Here is a 24,534-nt window from a genome sequence, read left to right as displayed (position 1 = left end):
TAATTAATTTATATTTACATAAATGATGCACATATTACAATTATTAACAATACAATTATTAACAAACCAGGGTGTTCTTGACCGTTTTTGAGCCCCCCCCCCCCCTCCCATATCTACTATCTATCTTTTGCAATTCATTGATATTTATAAGTAGAATAAAAGCAAACGTTGATGTTGACTTGAGAAAGTATGTAACGTTACTTCATGTTTCAGCGCTACCTTAAATAATAATGAAGTTTACTTAAGTTTACTATTTATGTCTGTAATATGTATTATGTCTATATACATATGATCTGAATATATCTGAATAATATCTACACCTTAGTTGAATTTATTTTATTAATTTACATAAATTATGCACATAATAAATCCTTATAATTATACAAAATTACAATTATTAGCAAACCATTGCACAGATCACCTGCTATAACATCACGGCCGAACCTTTCTCCAGACATTAGCAGTTCCTCGGTTTGAACAGCAGTCATTCGCAGCCTCTCAGTGAGGATGAGTCTCCAGTCCTCTTCTTCCAGCTCTTCTGAGCGATGTGAACCGCTAGCGTGCAGTTCCTCAGCTTTGACAGCAGGGGCGCCAGCGGCTCTCTAGCGCCTTCACACCATTCAACACAAGAAGCGTACGGCTGGCGAAACGACAAGCAAGCCATCTCTAGATTCATAGCGAGAATAAAACCTCTATCTACAGAAAGGTAGAATAATACGTTTTAGCTACGTTTCAAATACAGCGCATTCCTACCAGTTGCTAAGTACTTTATCAGATAGGTATAACACTGCTGTAGTTTCCTTTAAGGTCGAGTTTAACGACTGGGTAAAGCGCTTATGGCAAGCCCTTTTAGCTTAAATCGTTCCCAAAGTTGCATTTTTTACTAGTAAGAAATTAATTAGAGAGCTCTCTAATTCAATTATTACTAGTAACAATTATTATTATAGAGCTCTCTAATTAATTTCTTACTAGTAAAAATTCAAATTAGAGAGCTCCACAAATGAATTTTTACTAGTCATACAGTATTGTTCAAAATAATAGCAGTACAATGTGACTAACCAGAATAATCAAGGTTTTTCGTATATTTTTTTATTGCTACATGGCAAACAAGTTACCAGTAGGTTCAGTAGATTCTCAGAAAACAAATGAGACCCAGCATTCATGATATGCACGCTCTTAAGGCTGTGCAATTGGGCAATTAGTTGAATTAGTTGAAAGGGATGTGTTCAAAAAAATAGCAGTGTGGCATTCAATCACTGAGGTCATCAATTTTGTGAAGAAACAGGTGTGAATCAGGTGGCCCCTATTTAAGGATGAAGCCAACACTTGTTGAACATGCATTTGAAAGCTGAGGAAAATGGGTCGTTCAAGACATTGTTCAGAAGAACAGCGTACTTTGATTAAAAAGTTGATTAGAGAGGGGAAAACCTATAAAGAGGTGCAAAAAATGATAGGCTGTTCAGCTAAAATGATCTCCAATGCCTTAAAATGGAGAGCAAAACCAGAGAGACGTGGAAGAAAACGGAAGACAACCATCAAAATGGATAGAAGAATAACCAGAATGGCAAAGGCTCAGCCAATGATCACCTCCAGGATGATCAAAGACAGTCTGGAGTTACCTGTAAGTACTGTGACAGTTAGAAGACGTCTGTGTGAAGCTAATCTATTTTCAAGAATCCCCCGCAAAGTCCCTCTGTTAAAAAAAAGCATATGCAGAAGAGGTTACAATTTGCCAAAGAACACATCAACTGGCCTAAAGAGAAATGGAGGAACATTTTGTGGACTGATGAGAGTAAAATTGTTCTTTTTGGGTCCAAGGGCCACAGGCAGTTTGTGAGACGACCCCCAAACTCTGAATTCAAGCCACAGTACACAGTGAAGACAGTGAAGCATGGAGGTGCAAGCATCATGATATGGGCATGTTTCTCCTACTATGGTGTTGGGCCTATTTATCGCATACCAGGGATCATGGATCAGTTTGCATATGTTCAAATACTTGAAGAGGTCATGTTGCCCTATGCTGAAGAGGACATGCCCTTGAAATGGTTGTTTCAACAAGACAATGACCCAAAACACACTAGTAAACGGGCAAAGTCTTGGTTCCAAACCAACAAAATTAATGTTATGGAGTGGCCAGCCCAATCTCCAGACCTTAATCCAATTGAGAACTTGTGGGGTGATATCAAAAATGCTGTTTCTGAAGCAAAACCAAGAAATGTGAATGAATTGTGGAATGTTGTTAAAGAATCATGGAGTGGAATAACAGCTGAGAGGTGCCACAAGTTGGTTGACTCCATGCCACACAGATGTCAAGCAGTTTTAAAAAACTGTGGTCATACAACTAAATATTAGTTTAGTGATTCACAGGATTGCTAAATCATGAAAAAAATGTTTGTACAAAATAGTTTTGAGTTTGTACAGTCAAAGGTAGACACTGCTATTTTTTTGAACACACCCCTTTCAACTAATTGCCCAATTGCACAGCCTTAAGAGCGTGCATATCATGAATGCTGGGTCTTGTTTGTTTTCTGACAATCTACTGAACCTACTGGTAACTTGTTTGCCACGTAGCAATAAAAAATATACTAAAAACCTTGATTATTCTGGTTAGTCACATTGTACTGCTATTATTTTGAACAATACTGTATGTCTCCATTGACTTCCATTCAGTTTTAATTACAGAGCTCTACAAGTAAATTCTTATTAGTAAGAATTCCAATTAGAGCTCTGTAATTCAGTTTTCAATAGTAACAATTATGATAAAGAGAGCTCTGCATTTGCATTAGAGAGCTCTCTAAGGCCCCATTACACTGCATGGTTCAAGTGACCCAATTCCTATTTTTTGCTCTCGTGTGGCACATATCGGATATGACCGGTGAATGTGTAAGCAGGAAAAACCGCATGGATTCCGATGTTTTCAGATCGGATTCAGGCCTCATTCATGTGTGGTAATAAATTGGATATGAATCGGATACATGCATTTGCATGTGCAGTCGAATACGCAAAATTCGCCCAGGCTGCAACAAGGATCTCCTCTTTTTTTCTCCGCCATACTAAACCAATGTTTTGATGATTTTTTTTGTTTACTTACTAAAATATTGTGGAAAGCAAAACACTGTATAATTTTATTTGCATCTGCATCCATTGTATTTCGTACTGTTTTACTTTCTTTTCCAGGTCAGGATGTCTACGTTTGGTAGTTTCAGCAATGTATAGTGTAAATGCAAAAAATCGGATACGGGACACTTTTAAAAGATGATGTAAGCAGGTTGTCAAAAAAATCGGATATAGTCAGAAAATCTGGGCATCAAGTAGGGCTGGGTATCGATTCAGATTTTCCAGATCGATTTGATTTCAATTCACAAGCTCTCAGATCGATTCGATTTCGATTCTCTATTCGATTTTCTATAAGAGCTGTAATCGGGCCTTAAAAGTTAAAAGCCCGACTAGTACATTTTGATTGACAGCTTTTTAAAAGCACGAACCCATTTACAACCCGACATTATTCAAATGTAGATACGCACGCACACAGCTCTTGTGCCTTTTGTCAAGAATGAGTCATTTATACAGGTTTTAACAATTTATTCATGACTAACGTTATAGTTCATGACTAACTTTAGTTGCTGGTGCTACCAAAATGTAATCGTCAGAGGCAAGCCTCCGCTTCAACTACTCAGCATACATTTTCGCATCTTTCTGGCGCTAATCGAAACACATTACATGACCGCTCATTTACCGCACAAGCCCGAGCCCGGCCCGAGCCCACGTGTAAAATTAGAATTTATTATAAATGAAGCCCGAATCGAAATGTAGTCCGATCGGGTCCCGTCGGGTTCGGGCAAAGATCTTAAGCTCTATTTTCTATACTCGATTCTCGATTAAAGTCAATGAATATATATTTAATACAAATACTATATATATAAAAAAAAGAACAGTGAACATAAGTTTACAGTTTGGTAATTAATAAAAAGAAATTAAGAGCCACAAAACCTGTATATTAAACTCTTTTAGTTTAGGTACACTTGGGTACATTAAAACAGAACCCATCTCTAATTTTCAAATGCACACAATTATGTTAAATAAATACAAGTTTGATGCAAGATGAAAAAATGCTTTGTTCTTGTCCACAACACTATCGTCATCGTCTTGCTTACAAAATAAAAAATTCTTCCATTCCTCTGACTTTTTATCTGAAGGTGGCATCAACGTCGACAAAGCACCTGAAACCCTTTAAGCCAGTGGTTCTCAGCCTTTTTTCCACCGGGCCGCATTATGGTCCAAGTATTAGTCTCGCGGGCCGCACGCACAATACGTCACCAAACAAACCAACCTGATTTACAATATTATAGCCTAAATATTATGATATCTAATTGTGAAATTCGGCTTGATGTAGTAACAGCACAATGAAGTTACGATTGTAAAGCTTGTGTTATACTTTCCACATGAGCAATCTGGACGCAGTCATGGCCAGTGCGGACTTCTTCAGTTTATACTTTCGAAAGTGCGGACATATTAACAAACAATTGCCCATAATTATTGCACATCACTGTCTTTATATTCTTCATTGACAGATTGCACAGGTTTGATTGGCAATGAGGTTCTCCACTATACCTGAACATGTGCAATTGTGCTTTTGAAGACTACGGACCACACGCACCTGTCCACGCTGTTGTCTGCTCATAGCCTCAGCACACACTCTCCGATGACGATATTTACGTCACGCCTTCCTAGCGGTCCATAGCAGACTCGCGGATGCAGAAAGTATAAGAGGCTTTAAGATGCAGTCTGAAAGACGCGCACGGGAGCATTGCTGCGTAGTATATGGTGTTTCCATTTGCTTGAACTTCTTCAAGTGAGTGAGTGAGTGAATGAATGAATGACGGCTTCGTTGGTAACATCGCACAAGGCACATAAGAGGGTGACATCTAGTGGAGAAGATTTGTAATTAGATTAACGCTAATCTTACGTCCAATGTCTGTGGAAATAAATATGGAAAAACATTGATTCATGGCCTTTGAGAATCGATTTTGAATCGATCACATTTTAAAAAACGATTAATCGAAAAATTATTTTTTTTACCCAGCCCTAGCATCAAGACCTGCAGTGTAAATGCAACCTAATTCAATTCTTACTAGTAACAATTATGATTGTAGAGCTCCCTAATTAATTTGTTACTATTAATATATAATTGAATTAAAGAGCTCTGCAATTGGATTTTTACTAGTAAGTATTGAATTAAAGAGTTCTGCAATTGCATTTTTACTAGTAAGAATTTAATTGGAGAGCTCTACAATCATAATCGTTAAGAATACTAAGAATTAAAATTATAGAGCTCTCTAACTGAATTCTTACTAATACAAATTCAATTATGACAAATAAGGTGGGGAACAATTTAAGCTAAAAGGGCTTGCCATAAGCGATTCCTGTTTGGTCTTTCCAAACAAGACAAAGCACTGTTAAATAATTAAGACCTGACGAAAGAAACAGCTTCCCCTAGCGCTGTGAATTAAAATGACCACTACTGGCAACACAAATAAAACGATTCATCAAATTAACCTTGTCGTTTACATTTATTTATTTCACAGTTTTTGTGGGTTTTTACAGTACAATGGTTTACACAATTCTATCAACTAATTTACTGGCCAATGGAAGATCATTTTTAAACGACTGCGCCAAAACATGTTGATATTACCTAGCTATATATTATTTCTCGAAACAAGACAGACGGTCTAGTATTAAATAGAACACCTCATTCGTTTTGTCACTGACCCATGACAGCCTTTTCAAAAATAGTAGGCCTAATGCAAGTCCACAGGTCACTTTCCCTCCTTTAAATCAGCTCCGATTCCTCCTCCTGTCCTCACAGGCTCTGGAGAACTGAGTGTACGTGACTCCATCATGCTTTTCTCTGTTCCTGGAGCTTTTTGGGCCTGATGACGCTACCCTTTCAGTAGTGAAGGGAGGACCATCCACCTCTGTAGTGTTTGCAGATCTCAGCATCTCAGGTCCATCAGTAGCTGCTTTCGTGCCCCGTGAGGATGTACAGGTTGCTCAGGGCAGACGGATCATCCGTAGGAGTGCTTTGCAAGATGATATCCCTGTAGCAACATTAAATGATTAGTATATGCTTCCATTTGTCTATTACCAGACATGTGGGAATACATACCTAGTTGTTCCCAAAACTTGAAAAACTCGACTTCTGTCTGTGATCTCCTGCGTAACCTGAGGCAAACAGCATAATATTCCATCATTTCTTGCTTCCTCATACATCAGTGAAGCCATCGTTGCCGTAGACGTCAGCTTTACCTCATTAGTTTGTAAACTCCTTCCTTTCAGACCGTGTTTCCAGAAGACAAGAACACTGTCCTGTAGACACACTATAAAGATGCAACAGAAAGAGGTCCAATATTAAAAAGACATAGCAAACATGATGGCTATCTAAAAGCCATGACACATCAAGCTGACAACAAATAATTCGCAGCGGCTGTGTTATTGCCAAGTTGTGCTTCAACATTGGTTCACTAAGCTGAACAAAAGTAAGAAAGGTCTCTTTTAAAATTACAATATTGCATTACTTAGTTACTCTTTATGAAAAGTAATCTGTGCTGGGCTTGCTTGTTTGATTTTAATATAAAAAAAAAGTTATATTTTTGTCAAATTCACGATTTCTCTCAATATGGGGAAAGGAAAGCTGTCAGTCAATAAATGGGAAAACAAAGTTATTGGCATTACTTATTGGAAAATGTAACTTCTTGTAAATTATAAAGTAAAAGATTACTTGTTTCAAGTAACTAGTAATGCAATTATGTAATTCGCATCAATTGTAATGTGTTACCCTAAAACTTTTTTAAAAAAATTTAAAGCTGTGGACAGTTCTCCAACTACTGACATAGGGGAAGAACAGACAGCAAAAACTAGGCTGAGAGGTGCTCAAAGACGGCCTGGCATTGGCTTAACAGGGCTTACCCAGTGTCTGAATGGGAAACTCAAATGCAAGTTCAAAAGTCTTCTGATGGCTCGCACATCCCTGTAGATTCACAACCTTCACTGTGTCTGAAACAAACCGGGTTGATAAAGGATTAGTGTCACATTTAATTTATTTATGGCCTAACCCTGTCATAAAAGCAGCACAAAAACCACACTCAGCAAATACCCAGAAATATATAAATCTAATTTTTGGTCAGTATCAGACATCCCTATTGAGCGTACACTCACCTAAAGGATTATTAGGAACACCTGTTCAATTTCTCATTAATGCAATTATCTAATCAACCAATCACATGGCAGTTGCTTCAATGCATTTAGGGGTGTGGTCCTGGTCAAGATAATCTCCTGAACTACAAACTGAATGTCAGAATGGGAGAGAAAGGTGATTTAAGCAATTTTGAGCGTGGCATGGTTGTTGGTGCCAGACGAGCCGGTCTGAGTATTTCACAATCTGCTCAGTTACTGGGATTTTCACGCACAACCATTTCTAGGGTTTACAAAGAATGGTTTGAAAAGGGAAAAACATCCAGTATGCGGCAGTCCTGTGGGTAAAAATGCCTTGTTGATGCTAGAGGTCAGAAGAGAATGGGCCGACTGATTCAAGTTGATATAAGAGCAACTTTGACTTAAATAACCACTCGTTACAACCGAGGTATGCAGCAAAGCACTTGTGAAGCCACAACACGAACAACCTTGAGGCGGATGGGCTACAACAGCAGAAGACCCCTCCGGGTACCACTTATCTCCACTACAAATATGAAAAAGAGGCTACAATTTGCATGAGCTCACCAAAATTGGACAGTTGAAGAAAATGGTCTGATGAGTCTCGATTTCTGTTGAGACATTCAGATGGTAGAGTCAGAATTTGGCGTGAACCGAATGAGAACATTGATCCATCATGCCTTGTTACCACTGTGCAGGCTGCTGGTGGTGGTGTAATGGTGTGGGGGATGTTTTCTTGGCACACTTTAGGCCCCTTAGTGCCAGTTGGGCATCGTTTAAATGCCACGGCCTACCTTAGTGTTGTTTCTGACCATGTCCATCCCTTTATGACCACCATGTACCCATCCTCTGATGGCTACTTCCAGCAGGATAATGCACCATGTCACAAAGCTCGAATCATTTCAAATTGGTTTCTTGAACATGACAATGAGTTCACTGTACTAAAATGGCCCCTACAGTCACCATATCTCAACCCAATAGAGCATCTTGGGTATGTGGTGGAACGGGAGCTTCGTGCCCTTGGATGTGGATCCCACAAATCTCAATCAACTGCAAGATGCTATCCTATCAATATGGGCCAACATCTCTAAAGAATGCTTTCAGCACCTTGTTGAATCAATGCCACGTAGAATTAAGGCAGTTCTGAAGGCGAAAGGGGGTCAAACACAGTATTTGTATGGTGTTTCTAATAATCCTTTAGGTGAGTGTACATACAAAGTGCTTCAAATGGCTCAGTAAAAACAAGCATTTCTTACTTTTCAGTGCAATGAGAACTGTGTCCCTGTCGAGCTGAATCACTTGCTTGACCTCCAGAGACTCGCCATCTGTAACTCAGTCAAGCAAAACACAAATCCTATAGCTCACTTGAAATGTAATTCATATGAATCGTTGCTTTTGTGTGTGATTTTTGATGTGCACCACCTGGCTGACTCTGTGGCGTGTCATCCAGGTGGATGATGTCAAAGTGCATCTGTCCAGTGTTGTCTTTTTGGCAGGGACGGCTTCTCACCCCCACACAGACCTGTGGCAGCTCTTCGGTTTCGTTTACGAGCAACTCAAAGACGGGCAGAGACTCTGGCAGATTCAGAGCAATGTGCTGAGAGAGAGTGAGAGACAGGAAAGTTACGCAACAGTGGCGATATTATTTTCCACGTTTCCATCACTCCTAGCTCTCGTTTCTCACCTTGAGCTGCATGAACTTCTGCAGAGGTTCATACCACATTAGAAGAACCAAACCCGTGGGAACAGCAGCACAAAGGAAAATGCTGTCAGTGTAGGGGTTTCGAACTAGAAGCGGAGGAACAAACATTAAAACGTGCACAAAATGCCTAGAGACTGATTCACACTCCTACAGAGGTCACTGGTCCTCACCCACACTGCATCTTCTACAGCCTTTGGTGTCTGGGATCTTTACTGACATGGCGTACTTCCTGGAGAAAGATAAGAACCACCAGCATTTAGCAGACCCTTTAATCCAAAGGAACTGACTTAAGACAAAGATCAGTTAAAATCGGACTAACCTTGCGTTTATCTTTGTGCTCAAGCGGTGTGCATTAATCGCCAGATGGCCCTGTCTACGCTGCATATTCCTGCGGTACTCAAAAAGTGCTGGCAGACTATGAGAAGTCAACTGTGATGACTTTCCTGTGGACAGAGGACAGAGAGGTACCAGCAAGAGAGTTAATCAAGATTAGATCTTCATGGTACATTAGATGCAGTCATATTAATAACATTGCACGTGCCTGAGACGGACATAAGGACGTTGTTCATCACGTACAACCAACTGCATCTCTGAGGGAGCAACTGGAAAAGAAAGAAAATCTTACACACTCTTTCATGGGATATTTGCTTTAGTAAACTATGGAAGAATAAAAAATGCAACTTTATGCAACTTTGTATTTTTGAATGGTGCCTGCACATCTCTTATTTTTCTTTTTTCTTTTTTTACTCTGAAACAATTAAAGGGTCCACAAGTAAAAAGAGAAAAGACAATATGGCTACCTTTTCCATGGTGTCCTCATGCAGCTCATTGAGGTTGAGCGTGTAGATGCCCTCCTCAGCACCCAGCATAAGGTACTGATCTAGGAGTAAATATCAGCATATAAACATATGTTGCAAATTAAATGAATAGAAATTTGTTTATACATATGATAGTAAAATAATTCTTCAAGATTGGACGGGGAAGTGGCTGAAGTAGTTGTGAAGCGTGACAATTAAAATAAGACCGGGGTGTCCATCAACTATTATTTCCTCCAAAAATGAAACCGGAGAAATTTCTGTTCCTCCATTAAAGTTCCACCAAAACTTTCATGCTTCAAAACATTCATAAAGACATTCTAAAAGTGCCCCATATATTAATAGAGCAGTTTAATCCAAATCTTTAGGAGTGATGTCATCACTTTATATGATTAACAGATTTAATTAAGGCTTTTATGCACTTATTTTATGCACGTTTCTCAATGCACATACATATATCAGGCCATCAATATACTAAAGGGAAGCTCAACTGTACTTGCTTTACACACAAGAATGGATTTCAATAGTTATTGCATGCATGTCAAGCCCACGCTTTCTGAGTTTCAGGTTACCATGTTTGCATGCAAGCAAATTAATAATAATAATAATAAATAAAATAAACTGTATTTTAAGATTATACTAAATAAAATTTAATAACACATTAGAAGCATTAAACAAAGAGTGCTTTAAATATGTGAATGTTTCCAGACAAAGGCAGTGAAGGATAGTTCCTTTTTTCTCAGAAGTACTTCTGTATGTTTATTACTGATGACATAACAGACCGCAGCAGGTCTAAAAGGCTGCATTCACACTAATGCACAAATCTATTTTAACATACCAGCTATTTTGTCCTGCTACAGTCCTTGGTTTTCACTTTAACCACTAAACCATATGCACGTTTTTATACTTGGTTGATGGTTTTATGTGTGTTTGTGTGTAACTGGCAGCAAGCAGAATAGGGTTGTCTCTAGTGCTCCCAATTGTATAAGCAAACTTCACCTCTGGTTTTTGGCAGAACCCATGTAACAGCACACTGAGTCTTTAACGGACAGCCGTTGAATACTTTAGAGAAGCAGGCCCCCATCTGGAAGACAATTTATGATTATAAAAACAATAAGCATGAAATTATAGCACGGAATAGAATTAGAATCATGTAATTGTCTGTACATACATGTACTTGTGGTGTAGGTGGCAGTCCATGGACAACTTTCTGGAATCAAATCAGAATGAAGCGAGTGACCAATGAAAGAATGAATATTTTCAACATTTTAATACAAAGAGCCAAAAATCTAAAGTAAATAATGCATTATATCCAACTACAACTAAAATGCATTACATTTCAATTTTTAATCACATTTCACTAATATTGGATTTTACAATTAAACCCTTTCAGACAGATTCTCATCAAGGTCAAAGGTCAAATATGGTTTAACCTATGTAGTCTACTCACCGAGTCTTCTGGTTTCCTCCTGAGAGTACTCCATTCTGGGGAGAGAGGGGGGTCATGTGGCGGTAAATTCCTCCTGGATCCTCCTGGGTCTGGAGCAACAGCGCTCTCTGCTATCAAACCTGTTCAACACAGCAGATCCATCAGTGTTTGGATTTTAACCATGTATTATTTGTAGGGGTGACCCCAAATAGTCAACGACTCGATGCTTCGATTCGAGGAGCCGGATTCGACTACCAATCTCACAATCGAATATTCGCAGGCTGTTATGATTATGCCATTCTGACTATATGTGAGCGCTCAAATGTCTGGTTTCACATAGAACTTGCGGTTTTCTCCCGATAAGTTAATATGCAGCCTATTATGATAAAGATGTGAATAAGAATCGGAAAAGAAAGAGGCTTCAAATAAATAATTTAAAGTGCGTGAATAAATCCAACCACCCCTATAGATTTATGTTTTACTTTCCATAATCCGTGACCGACAGAGGAGCATCCTGGTGGCAGAGATTTAAAACTTTACCAAGACTCAAACTAACACAGACTCAAACAAAGACAGAGACTGGATTTTTTTCGAACAGGAAGGGTACAAGTGATTTCAAAACATTTCAGCCTGTGTGTGTGTGTGTATATATATATATATATTTATCGTGGATATATTATTTGGCTGATATAAGATGCATTTGGTTTTGAGTCAAGCACTTCACTGGATCACTACGGTGATCCACGCATTCCTGGCTCGTCTAAAGAAAGAAAATCATATACCTTTGGGACATCTTAAGGGAAAGTAACAATGAGTGAATTTTCATTTTTAGGCAGAGTATGATGATGAATATTGGCACAAAATTTGCTCCATATATTCTGCTTTAAAAGTGCGGTCATTAGTTCATCTCACCTTCATTTGGTGTTGAGCAAAGGGAGCCTAGACTGATGGAATGACTGAGGAAAGAGGAGTCTGTGAAGAGGGAAGAGTTTGTGAGGAGTGACAGGTCAGATAGTGCTGAACCAATCAGCAAAGCGGATTCATTGAGCAGGGCGGGGTTAGTGTCGGAGGTGTGGCCCTTCAGAGGCGTCGAGCCAATAAGAGGCAAGGAGGCAGATTGATTGGTGACTGTTGTTGACTGGGGAGAAGAGAGCACTCTCTTCACAGTCCCATATTTATCCTCTTCATCCGGAGAGTGCTGTGGATTAAAAACAAATAAATTATCTTATTCTAGAAGACAACTGACTTTTTACACTTTTGTTTTAAATGATCCCTTACCTCAGCTGAAGAGCCTCTCTTTATAGTCAAACTCCTGTAAAAGAGGAAGCAAAATGTTAGTCATTTCATCATTTTAGTTCTGCATTAACCTTCTCATGTTATTAATTATAAAAGGGTGTTGGTAGGAATGAAGATCCACTGTTAGCTTTGCGGGGACAACAAACAATTATTAGTATTTTTTTTAATAATATCATTTAATCATTTAAAAAAATGATTCAAATACTATCTATTTTTCCAAATTGTTTAGATACATTAACATTTTGCTCCAAATTTGAAGCATTATATTTATTAGCTAAAATGTCATATTTTTATATAGTTCAAAATATATAAATATTCTTAAAACCTAATTAAGGGAAATTTCTCTGATAAGCAAAAATGCAAGGTATTAACTAGGTGGTCAATCAAATATATTTCGGAAACCAAAGGGGTCAAATTAAAAACACGAAGCTTAAACAAAACAATAAGTATATGCATTTCATATTTTTTTACTGTAATATTAATTTTAATCAGGTTTCCAAATATTTAATTGACCAAAAAAGTTATGCAAATTGATACTTATATATATATATATAAAGCCAGATCACCTTTCCATCAAGGCCTCTTCCACGCACTCTAACAAACTCCTGCAAAATAAATGGTAAAAAAGCAAAGTAACCCTTAAAACTTCAGTTTCTGGGAAGGCCTTATAAGTGCTTCTTAACATCTTAATTTAACAATAAATTCATCAAATTAGACTTTGATCAGTGATTGGAGAATTAATATTTCTGAACGACCTACATGCATTAGCAGATCAGACACAACAATTACTACCGTCATCAATATTTTAGATGATCAAGAGTGAAATATAACCCACGGTGAGTCCTTGTCTTTACTGATAGCGCTCCAGTCATCATACGCCCCCTAATAAAAAACAGAAAACCAGTATGTAATTCAATCCATAAGCATTGTTTTTTACTATATGATTAGAGTTACTTTAATTTATTGTTATTATAATAGTAAGTACATGTAATGTGTAACAAGCACACCTTAAAACACACACACACACACAAAAAAACAAGAGTGTTACCCAGAAACTGTGAAGGTGAGAAAATCAGGACAGAACTTTCATAAATAACTCGATACACTGGACAAAGTAATTTCTGTTTCATTAAAAACTTTTAATCTCACCAGATCAGGACAGGGATCTGTCTCCTTTCTCATTGGTGGTCCGAACCTCACATGATCAACTGGAAAACAGAAAAAGCGATAGTCACAAGCAGAAAGAATCACTTTATTCAACTGCTGCATGCTTCTACTTTCACATACAATTGTGTGGTAGGAGTATAACGTGCCACTTTCTTCTAGTATTGTCTGTGTGACATTCTAGCATGCAGATCTGGATGCACGCTCATGCATTCATGTAAACAGACATGAAGCTAAAGACACACTCAGAAACACACACAATGCGTCCTTTCATAGCTCTAGAGTGGCTTCTCAAGTACAATAGCGGCTGTTGTCCAGCTAACCTTGGCTTGTGGCCGTGGCCGTGGCTTGCTGTAATCTAACAAACCACAACAATGGCACTTAGTGACTAATGTCACATTCTTTCTTAGTCACTCCTGATTTGGCGTTTACTACAACTGATTTGGTCTTATTACGCTACAGTTCTGTCATTACACTGCTGGAGATGACATGAAGAGTCACAGCAAATTTCGGAAGCATGTGTAACTTTAAAAGGTGCTATATAAAGCTGACTTGGCTTAAATGGTTTAACTTTTAGAACTCAAAGCTTATTGAAATCAAGTTGCAAAAACCAGAGATTTTGGTAACATTAAAAGGATACATTAATGATTGACTACATTTACACGCCACCGTAAACGTTTTGTGTATTAGTGGATGCAGCAAAAGCATTGTCAATCATTTCACATGCAAAGTGAATGGTTACATAGTATGCTTGAATACCAAAATAGGCCACTTAAAGGGATGCTTCACCAGGAAATTAAAATTCTTTCATCACTCATAGGCATGTAAAAAAAAAAAAAAAAGGAAGATATTTTGAAGAACATTGTTGCAGAGTAGTGCTGCTAAATGAATAATCGCGATTAATCCAAATCCAAAATAAAAGTTTTTGTTTACATGTGTGTGTACTGTTTATATTTATTATGTATATATAAATATACACACAATCATGTATATATTTTTATTTTATATATATATATATATATATATATATATATATATATATATATATATATATATATATGGATGTTGGATGCTGGATATATTCTACTAATCACAGGAGCACCTTTACTGACGAGATGTGCATGAAAATAACATTAGATTTTTTGCACAGCCCTAGTACACACACATACAGTATATTATGTAAACAAAAAAAAATGTTTTGGATGTGATTAATCGCGATGAATCATTTGACAGCACTACATCAGATCCCACAGAATTCCTTCCAGTTTTTGAACAAAATGATGATAGAATTTTCATTTTTGAGTGAACTGTCCCTTTAAGTCCCTTCAAATGTAAAGGTCAAAGGGTGAGATGAAAATGCTCACTAAAAAACAAAGTCAAATTTTTTGTATAAAAAAATTGTCTGACACTATAACCAGACCCCTAGTACAAATCTAAAATAATTTTTAGAAATTTTATTTTTTGATTTTACCCACTTAGTTAATAAAATGGTTGTATATTAACTGAAATATGCTGAAAGCAATAAATCAAACTGTACAGTAGGCCCCTCTTTTCAAGTTTTGAGAAGTGTATTCAAGTGGTATTTCTCATCAAAATTCAATCTGGGATTCATTTAATCTACTATTTGGATGCAAGAACATACTGTTAGGATAATTAATAGCAAATAAGATGTGTATTAGAAACAGTGTATTAGAGTATGAACTTGACTTACATTGCTCTTCAGACCGAGTCCTCTGCATGGGAAGTTTTGCTAGAGAGTGAATCTTATCAGGCAGGACACTGCACGTCTGTAAACACACAAACATGGACATAAACTCTAAAGTCACATAAAGACCTTTTACCTTACAGCAGAGGTCATCATCCCCACATGTCCTGCAGGGTTCAACCCTAATCAGACACACACTGAACCAGCGAATCAAGCTCTTCAGGATCACTTGGAAAACACAGGCTGGTGTGCTTTAGTTTCAAAATCAATTATATTTTCGAAGAAATTAATAGATTTGCATAAAGCATTATGTCACTGATCCTGTTTCCAAACAGCTTTTCTAAATATGATGGAGATGTTAGACCGCTCAAACAAACCCCAGTTTTGACACTTTTCACAAAATCAGCCTAGTCCTCACACTGAAGTGGAATTGGGAGATAGCTTTAATCTAAAGTGTTGTGAAATGAAATCTTTCCACTGTTTTATCTTCATTGCGCTCAGCTCAGCGCTCACCTCCAGGTCACTCTCATCCATCGTGTGTGTCTGCTGCAGATCAGGGTTATTGACGGCGTCCAGCAGCTCTATAACAAGGTTACGCGTGAGGAGCTGCGTGACAAAAGCATGCTGAAAAAAACAGAGGGGGGAAAAATAAATAAGTCATTTTAGTAATAAGAACAGCATCGAGAGGCCCTACATGAGTAAAAGGATATGGTTAGCATGTACCTGTAAGAGTTTTTCTGCTGTCGGTCTTTTCCGAGGGCTCTTCGTGAGCGCCATTTTGACGAAGTTGTGAAATTCTGTGGACCTGAGAAATAAACATATTTTTATTGAAATGGTCAAGCTAAATACTTTGTTATTTGAGGACAATCAACAGTTACATTTCAGGCATATTACCATTTGCTCTTGTCTTTGAGTTTGGGAGGCTGAAAACTGCTCTTGGACATCAGCATCAAAGCTCTGAGGGCAAAACAAAAGAAACGTTTGTGTTCTCTGCCGCCCAACCCTCCGCCAAATCTCATTTCAACCTTTCAACCTAAAGGGCAATGTCTAGGAAATGTAGTGTTTTTTTGTTTGAGTTTTCTGCTAGGCTACATCACTTTTTGCAGCATGTGAAAACATTATTAATGGTGGTGTAAGCTATTTTTTTTGGAATAGCATGTTTTGGGTTTGCCAAGGGGTCAAGGTTTGACTGGCTCAGACTGTGTAAACTGAGATAAAGATAGCACAATTGAAATCGCTGACAGCAACTTCAACAAAGGGGAATGTATTTTGTAGTGTGACTGCTCTCAAAGGGTGTGAGTACTTTTGAAAGGAGCTGCATATGTGTATATGTGTGTGTGTGTCCACACCTCATGGGGTGTAGGTCAAACATGGGCGGCTGCAGCTCTGCTAGTTCAATAGCTGTGATACCCACTGCCCAGATGTCACACAGCTGGTTATAACCCCCTTTCCTTTCCACTGCCGCAACCTCGGGGGCCATCCTGAGGAAAAATCATCACAGTAAAATATAAAAGAGGCAAATAACACAGCAATACTGGATGGGATTTTTAATATGACTCATTATTCAATTATCCTGCTTTACTTATATATATATATATAGTTAGGGACGCTGTACAAATTGTGAGTAAAAGAGGAATGGAATAATTTACAAATCTCATGAACTTATATTTTTTATGTTATAGATATCATATCAAATGTTGAAAGTGAGACATTTTGAAATGTCATGCCAAATATTGGCTCATTTTGGATTTCATGAGAGATACACGTTCCAAAAAAGTCAGGACAGGTAGCAATAAGAGGCCGGCAAAGTTAAATGTACATATAATGAACAACTGCAGGACCAATTTTCAACTTATTAGCTCAATTGGCAACATGGTTGGGTATAAAAAGAGCCTCTCAGAGTAGCAGTGTCTCTCAGAAGTCAAGATGGGCAGAGGATAACCAATTTCCACAATGCTGCGGCGAAAAATGGTGGAGCAACGTCAGAAAGGAATTTCTCAGAGAAAAACTGCTATCATCATCTAAAAGTTATCATCTACAGTGCATAATATCATCCAAAGATTCAGAGAATCTGGAACAATCTCTGTGTAAGGCTGGAAAACCAGCATACAGCCATTTGACGCATACAGCACTATGATTTGCGCGAAGCAGAAAACGCAGACGGAATCTCAAAATCCAGTAATGAAAATTAAACTTACATTTTAATATGGACAGTCACGGAATTTGTCAGAGTTAGCATAAATTAATCAAATCAAATCTCCATATGGACCAGTATCTTTAAATGTTAAGCTGCAAAAGTTGTTTGAAATATGAATCCTGCATGTTCTGCAAGTCTCTGTGTGAATGAATGAATGGCAGATACGTGCGGGTTTGTTTACTACAGAGACTGAAGCGCATGATGCTTGCAGTAATTTCAGCATCTTCCGTCTCAATGAGGACATAAATACATAAACAACATCACCAGAACTGTTCTGAGTCACTTCACAATCATTCTACCGTTTCATTTGAGTAAAACCAGTGTCAATTTAAAGGTATTCACAGCAACCCGTCAAAATAAGTTCATTTTTACATAAATGCATTGTGCTAGAAATATTACTATTATTAAGTAGACTGTATGTGATACTGCTACTACTGTTGAAAAAAATGTATAAAACTTTTTAAAGAAATAAATCACACACTATTTATTTAAATTTTAATAGCAAATCCCCTTTATTTACCAATTAAATGTGTTTAAATTTAATTAATTAAAAGACAAATTAAATTTGGGTGAAACTTGTTTACTAATAATGTTTCATAATTATATTACTTGTAGAAAAACCTTAAACACAATTGTAAATAAGTATAAAAAATGGCATTGTTTTTTTGTGATAAAAAAAAAAAAAGTTTGTTTGTTTTTTAGCATATTTTTGTGTTTTGCTTTGGTACCAAAATTGGTACCGAGAACCGTGGATTTTCTCTGGTATCAATACCGAATACTGAAATTGTGGTACTGTGAAGTTGTGGTGGGTGTATTAATATTTTTATTGTGAAGATGTATTAAGCTGATTAAAAGTGAGATTTACTGAAAAAGAATTATGAAAATAATGTAGCACTGTTCCCACAAACATCAACTGTGATAATAATCAGAAATGGTTCTTAAGCACCAAATCAGCATATTAGAATAATCTCAGTATGGTCATGTGACACTGAAGACTGGCGTAATGATGCTGAGAAATCAGCTTTGTATCACAGGAATAAATTACATTAAAACATATATTAAAGTAGAAACCAGTTATTTTAAATTGTTACATATTATAATACCATGACCGATCAATTAATTGCAGAATGGTACTGTAAAAAAACAACAACAACAACAACAATAGCACAGCGTTTACAAATGTATAATATCTCACCAGTATGGTGTCCCGATAAAAGACTTTCTCTTCGCAACAGATGCGTTGATCTCAGCTGCCACTCCAAAATCCGCTGCCAGACAGAGGGGAGACAAAGCCCACATTTAAGAGATTTATGGTGTATTAGTTAATACATGCATATGTGTGTTTACATGTGAGGGGCTTAGACAGGGGTAAACCCAAACTGACCTAGTTTGACATCTCCTCGCTCTGTCAAAAGGATGTTGGCACCCTGTGGTCAACCAAGAATGACACAATGAGCACATCCACGCTATCATCTCGCATGCGCTATTGTGCTTGAAGAAACTCACTCATGTACAGATGAACTCTACTAATGTATATCAAACATGGTTATAAGCAATTACTTTTATGTCTCTATGCATTTTTCCCGCTTCATGGAGATGATGTAGTCCCTGTAAACCAGCAAAAATCACTTGTCAAAGATATGGCACAAATGGGCTGTATATAAACATTTAACATTTCATTATCTTTTGCTAAACAACTCAATTTTAGCACTATACTGTTGTACCATTGTACACCTTTGACACAGCATTTCAGGGTTAGCTCTGATTTTAGCCCCCTTTGGAAAAACAATGGGAACCGAATCATTTTGGAGTCTAATGACCTCGACTGTATAGAAAAAAAAAAATAAAACACCAAGATATTTCTCAAGAGAGAAAGAAAGCCAGTTTTCATTTTTGGGTGAACTTTCCCTTTAAAAAGGGGTCAAGCGTAATGTGAAATGCTTTATTGGGATAGTTCACTCAAAAAATAATGCTGGTAACCAAACAGGTTTCTGGTTCCCATTTGACTTCCACAGCATTTTTTCCCATCCGTTCTTTGGAAGACAGTGAGGACAAGCAATTATTAGGTCACCCACATTCTTCAAAATATCTTCTTTTGTGTTTAGCAGAAGAAAGAAATTCATACAGGTTTGGGACAACGTGAGGGGGAATTTTAATGTTGGGGTGCACTGTGCCTTTAAGGAAAGAATACAACAACAGCAAAAAATGTCTGGGATAATTTCAAAATAACATAACTGATTACCTCATGAACCTCAAACGAAAAAAAAACAAAACAAAAACCATGATGTAAGACATGAAAGCAGCCTCACCTGAAGTGTCTCTCTGCTCACATAAGCTATCTGTCTCTCTTTCAGAGGACCAGTGACTGCAGAAACACAATGACCTCATTTAGACTCACAAACATCACATGAGCATTAATCCTCTATCATGCAATATAAATAACAACTGAAGAAACCGCAAACTCCATCCCCCATCAAACGGAAATTACATATTTGAAGACATGCTTCTGAAACCATTAAACATCGTGACTTCAGCTTTGCTTTCTTTATCCAATAAACTTAGCAAAAAACCACTGACTATCTATTTTCTGCAACATCTATGTACAGGAATTGAAATGATATACATTCATATAACATGTAACATTTCATTAGATACATGCCAACTTTACCATGATAAATATCCTGCAACGATCCTCCCCCACAGAATTCCATGCAGATCCACAACTTGTTATTTCTGTGCAATATGAAGAAGTTGTTGTTAGTTTTTTCTTCACATTTTTTTTTTTTTGCTGCAAACTGCAGTATTAGTTTCTCGCGTGACTGACCTGAGGTAGCTGCCGAAATAGGCCACGATGTTTTTATGAGTGCAATCCTTCATCATGGTTATTTCATGTTGAATGCTTGAGATGTCATCACCTGACAGAGAAAGAAACAGGGGTCTTGTCCTTGATTCTACATTGTTATCAGTAACACCTCAACATCACAGCAGGATTCACAAGAAATAAAAGACAGAGACGAGATTCAGATGATGTAGTGAAGAATTCAGTGTTAGACTGAATCTACATCCAAAATGATGATATTCTAGGTCTCTTCAAATAAATTCAAAATATATATAAATTGCAATTATGGGCCTTTCTCAACCATTTTCAGTTTTAAAATGTCAGTGTTCAGAAGTTTGGAAACAAAGAACTACTGTAGCATAAAATACTGTACATGCCAATTAACATGAGGAGTTGACTGGACTTAATTTGAGCCTGTGATGAGGAAGAGCTGCTTTTTCCGTGCGTATAACGTAATAACGTAATGACGTATGAAGCACGGAAAAAGCAGCTCTTCCTTTTGAATAAAGAGTTGTATAAATGCGTGTCCTGTCATTATAAAACTCTCCTTTCTCTCGGCAACTGTGAAGTCGAGCAGGACAACCTTGTTTTGGATAATTATCCACAGGGAACTCGTTTTGGGCATGGGGAAGGGCTTTTTTTTGCATGATTAAGTGATGCTGATTGAGCACAGCACAGCGGTTTATATGTATATTTATCCATAAATGGGTAAATATTAATTCTGCTGTTAAAAACAAATAAAGAAACCGTGTAGGAGAGTGGTTATTATCTGCAAACAGTGAGAAACTATATGTTATCTATATGTCACTTTCACTTTGACTATTTGAGCAGTTTGGAAATGTCAAAAAAAGAGAAAAAATCCAATTTGAAGTTTGTGACATAAACGCACACATCAACCCGATCACTTTATTTAGCGTTCATGTAAACACTACAATCAGATTCATCAATCGTATTGAATTCAGTCCGATTGAACCAAAAAGTGTGCATGTAAACGCAGCCACTGTTAGTTACTGTGTGTCACTATGACAAGCACTGCAGAACATCCTTTAAGGAACTGGAGATTTCTTTTTTTTTTTAAATGTGTTCTGAAATGAAGTGTGACACTGTAAGAAAGTGTAAGTATGCATGTAAGAAAAAAATAAAAACAGTGTATCTGGAAAGTTGCTAGATTATTGAAGAATATTGCATAGAACATATTCAGTTTCATCAACTTTGTTTACATTTCATAAAATGATATTGTATTTTACTTATGTGACATAACTTCAGCCTCTTTAGAAAAACACTAGTACCCACATCTACTGAAAAGGTCAATACATGGTGTGCATCATATCAGTAAAATGCAAATATGAAAATTTGAAGACAAATGGTTTATGACTTTACCAGGGTCCAGTTTGACCACTTTAATAGCTGCGATGACTGAGGTCTTTATGCTACGGGCCTAGAAAGACAGAGAAACAAGTTAGTGGTTATGCAAATCAAATGCTTCTACAAATAAGCAATGGATGTTGACATCAGACCTTTGCATCAGACAGTTACTGACAAAATTCCTCCTGGTTCTTTTGAAAGATCGCTTGTATCGAGCCACCACAACATTACTGTGTCACGCCACTTTCAAGTTCCAGTGCTTCCAGTTTTACTTTGTCACAAAAATCCAGTGCATGAAGAGCCACACGTATTTTGATCCACTGACAAATCCACGCTACCTCTTTCAAATCGGCCCTGGTTTCACTTATACTTTTTAAAGGCCTTATAATATTTCACCAATGAAAGAAATGCGATTGTCTCATTCACAACAGCAAGTCAAGCGGTCTGCATCCGCTCAAGCCTCATATGACTTGTGAGGCACATCAAGTGCCAGTGTGGTCTGCGAAGACCAAAAATAAAGAAATAAATATATAAATAAATAAACGAGGCTGTCTGCCCGTAACCATGGTAACCAGCAGTGGCTCAGCAGACACTGGAAAGGTGAAGTAGAGATGAAAAAAAGTAGCAGGGCTCATTTCCTGTTTTCTTTCCTGCTGAACCAAATCACATCCTGTAATGTGTCTTTCTCCGTTATCAAGGCCATGATGCGTGTTTGTTCAGGCAGGGTGATATATGTGGACAATCCACCCAATCAGGGCACAAGGCCACTGTTGGAATCATTTCACACAGAGACCAAATGCACATACAGCGTTTGCGAATCTATTTATTGTTTGCTTCCTGGTATGCAACTAGATGTTTTTCACGCGGTTATTTCTGTATGCCACCATTACACACTCCACTTGCAAATTCAAGTTTAGTATCACGGTTTCTTTTTCATGTAAGGAAGACATCCACAATATATTTCGAATCGCATGTTTTTATGGTGTTAAACATATCAGCGTCACACGTGCATCACTGAACATCAAAGACAATGGGGTGTGAAAACTTTAGTCATCGTAGAGTAACACGGTAAGACAGTCAGTGCACACATCACTCGAAAGTTATTAAGAGTTCCTTCAACATGTTAATGCGAATGCACAATTTGTTAGACAGCAAGGATATGACATGCAAGCACAATCAACAATGTTGCAAATGTAAGATACTATGATGCAGCATTTGTCAAGAAACTGTAACAAGATACAAATTTGCTGATAGGCGATTTTGCACCAACAACAAACCAGATATATGTCCCCAAACAGAGCTTGCAGGAAGGCATGATTATCCAAAGATTAAAACTGTGGTGACTGACGTGTTAGCCACTATTATCATGACACACACAGAGATATAAATGTATGCATGAATATAAACAATTTCAGAAAGATTAAATAACTGTGGTTTTAATAAGAAAACTTTAACTTAGTTATTGTATTTTTGCAACATATTTTGCATCACTGGCACAAACACAAGAGCCTTAAAGCTTTATCTGCACTACATATTCACGGAAATCGTTTTTCTGGGGTAACTTTCTGTCGTTTTCTTACCTTATACACATCTCCATATGTCCCGCTGCCGATGCGGTGTATCAGCTCATAGTCATCGAGCGGATCCCCGTGCGATACTCCGATCGCGTCCATCGCAGCGCGGCATTTGACTCGTTTTCTCACGGTACCAACGTTACATCAAGAGCGGATGATACTCATCCAAGTGCCACGACTTCCTCAACCTCCGCGTAACAAGTGCACTGCACTCGAGTGAACATGGCAGCGATGACACAAACGCATCTCTTTGACAGGGGCGTTCACGCAATACGCGTTCAAGACGCGTTCGCAAGAGCGCAACAGTATGACGCCAGGGTCTAGAGACGCGTTATTTTTCAGTTCAGATGTCTAATTTGTCAGGAAGTCTTTAAGTCTTTAACAACGCAACATTTCCAAAAAAAAAAAAAAAAAACATTCGATAGACAACTTATAAAATAGCGCAGACGTTACGTAACGCACACAAAAACTATCAGAGGGAGAGTTTAGCATTAGTTTAGTTTACATTAAATTAAACACGGAGGACAAAAGGCACTATGCTATTGTACTTTTAGTTTCTTATTTGGCTGTAATCAGATATAGCATGCCAACTGTGTTCTATAAGACATAAATAACATTTTGAATGAGAAAAATAAATAAATCTTACATTTCCATTACAAACCTTTAAGACATGGACAACAAAAATTAAGTGGTATATGACATCAATATTATATGTTAAAATAGATATTGAATACTGTCATTTATCACAAATATAACATACCAATATTTCCCTTTAACTTGAACAATTATTTATTAAAATGATACAATTGTTTATTTTGCAATTTATTAAATAACTATACATAGGCTACTTGTTTGAAAGTGCACAGTTTGTGAGTGCCATCTACAGGTTCTTCGACGTATACATATAAAAGCAGAGTTTAAAACACTACACTATTTACTTGTAAATTTCTAGGCTGTATGTTGAGAAAGCAAATATACGAATAGTTGGCTCATGAAATGTTAATTACGTCACTACTCTCCAGGAAGATTACGTAGAACGTCAACAGGATTAATTAATATTCATGAGCTAGTCCAATCTCTAGACCTAGAGGTATAACTGGGGACCTCGCATTACTCATCTTGAAGCTTTTGCGAAAGACTCTGATCCAAGTTCGGTCCTCGAATCTATGCACTCTCTTCTCTTAATTATTTATTTTCAAATTTGTCATTTGAACTATTACAGCCTTCGCCATAGTAACG

General features: G+C 37.4%; 1 protein-coding gene across 2 annotated transcripts; it reads right to left on the bottom strand.

The window, feature by feature from the left end:
- Window positions 1-5,551: 5,551 nt before the first annotated feature.
- On the bottom strand, window positions 5,552-23,543 carry LOC127986053 (mitogen-activated protein kinase kinase kinase kinase 2). 2 transcript variants are annotated; one of them, XM_052588249.1, is made up of 32 exons: window positions 23,302-23,543; window positions 21,737-21,794; window positions 20,342-20,432; window positions 20,186-20,250; window positions 19,827-19,882; window positions 19,078-19,125; window positions 18,902-18,944; window positions 18,713-18,785; window positions 16,670-16,801; window positions 16,215-16,277; window positions 16,044-16,125; window positions 15,834-15,944; window positions 15,327-15,402; window positions 13,601-13,659; window positions 13,287-13,333; window positions 13,018-13,056; window positions 12,434-12,467; window positions 12,068-12,353; window positions 11,177-11,283; window positions 10,898-10,936; window positions 10,726-10,810; window positions 9,712-9,791; window positions 9,453-9,513; window positions 9,231-9,354; window positions 9,082-9,140; window positions 8,894-8,997; window positions 8,632-8,806; window positions 8,466-8,534; window positions 6,967-7,053; window positions 6,307-6,377; window positions 6,167-6,222; window positions 5,552-6,098 (listed from the first exon to the last, which is right to left on the bottom strand). In XM_052588249.1, the coding sequence occupies exons 1-32, from the start codon at window positions 23,392-23,394 to the stop codon at window positions 6,011-6,013; spliced, it is 2,661 nt and encodes an 886-aa protein (XP_052444209.1). In that variant the 5' UTR covers window positions 23,395-23,543; the 3' UTR covers window positions 5,552-6,010. The 2 variants fall into 2 exon arrangements, with proteins under 2 accessions (XP_052444209.1, XP_052444208.1); XM_052588248.1 differs by having other exon boundaries at window positions 11,177-11,295; window positions 23,302-23,542.
- Between the last annotated feature and the right edge of the window lie 991 nt (window positions 23,544-24,534).

The sequence above is a fragment of the Carassius gibelio genome, chromosome B21, assembly GCF_023724105.1.
Source record: "Carassius gibelio isolate Cgi1373 ecotype wild population from Czech Republic chromosome B21, carGib1.2-hapl.c, whole genome shotgun sequence".
NCBI lineage: Eukaryota > Metazoa > Chordata > Actinopteri > Cypriniformes > Cyprinidae > Carassius > Carassius gibelio.
Note: the sequence above shows the minus strand (reverse complement) of the source record. Positions and strands in the feature narration are given on the sequence as shown.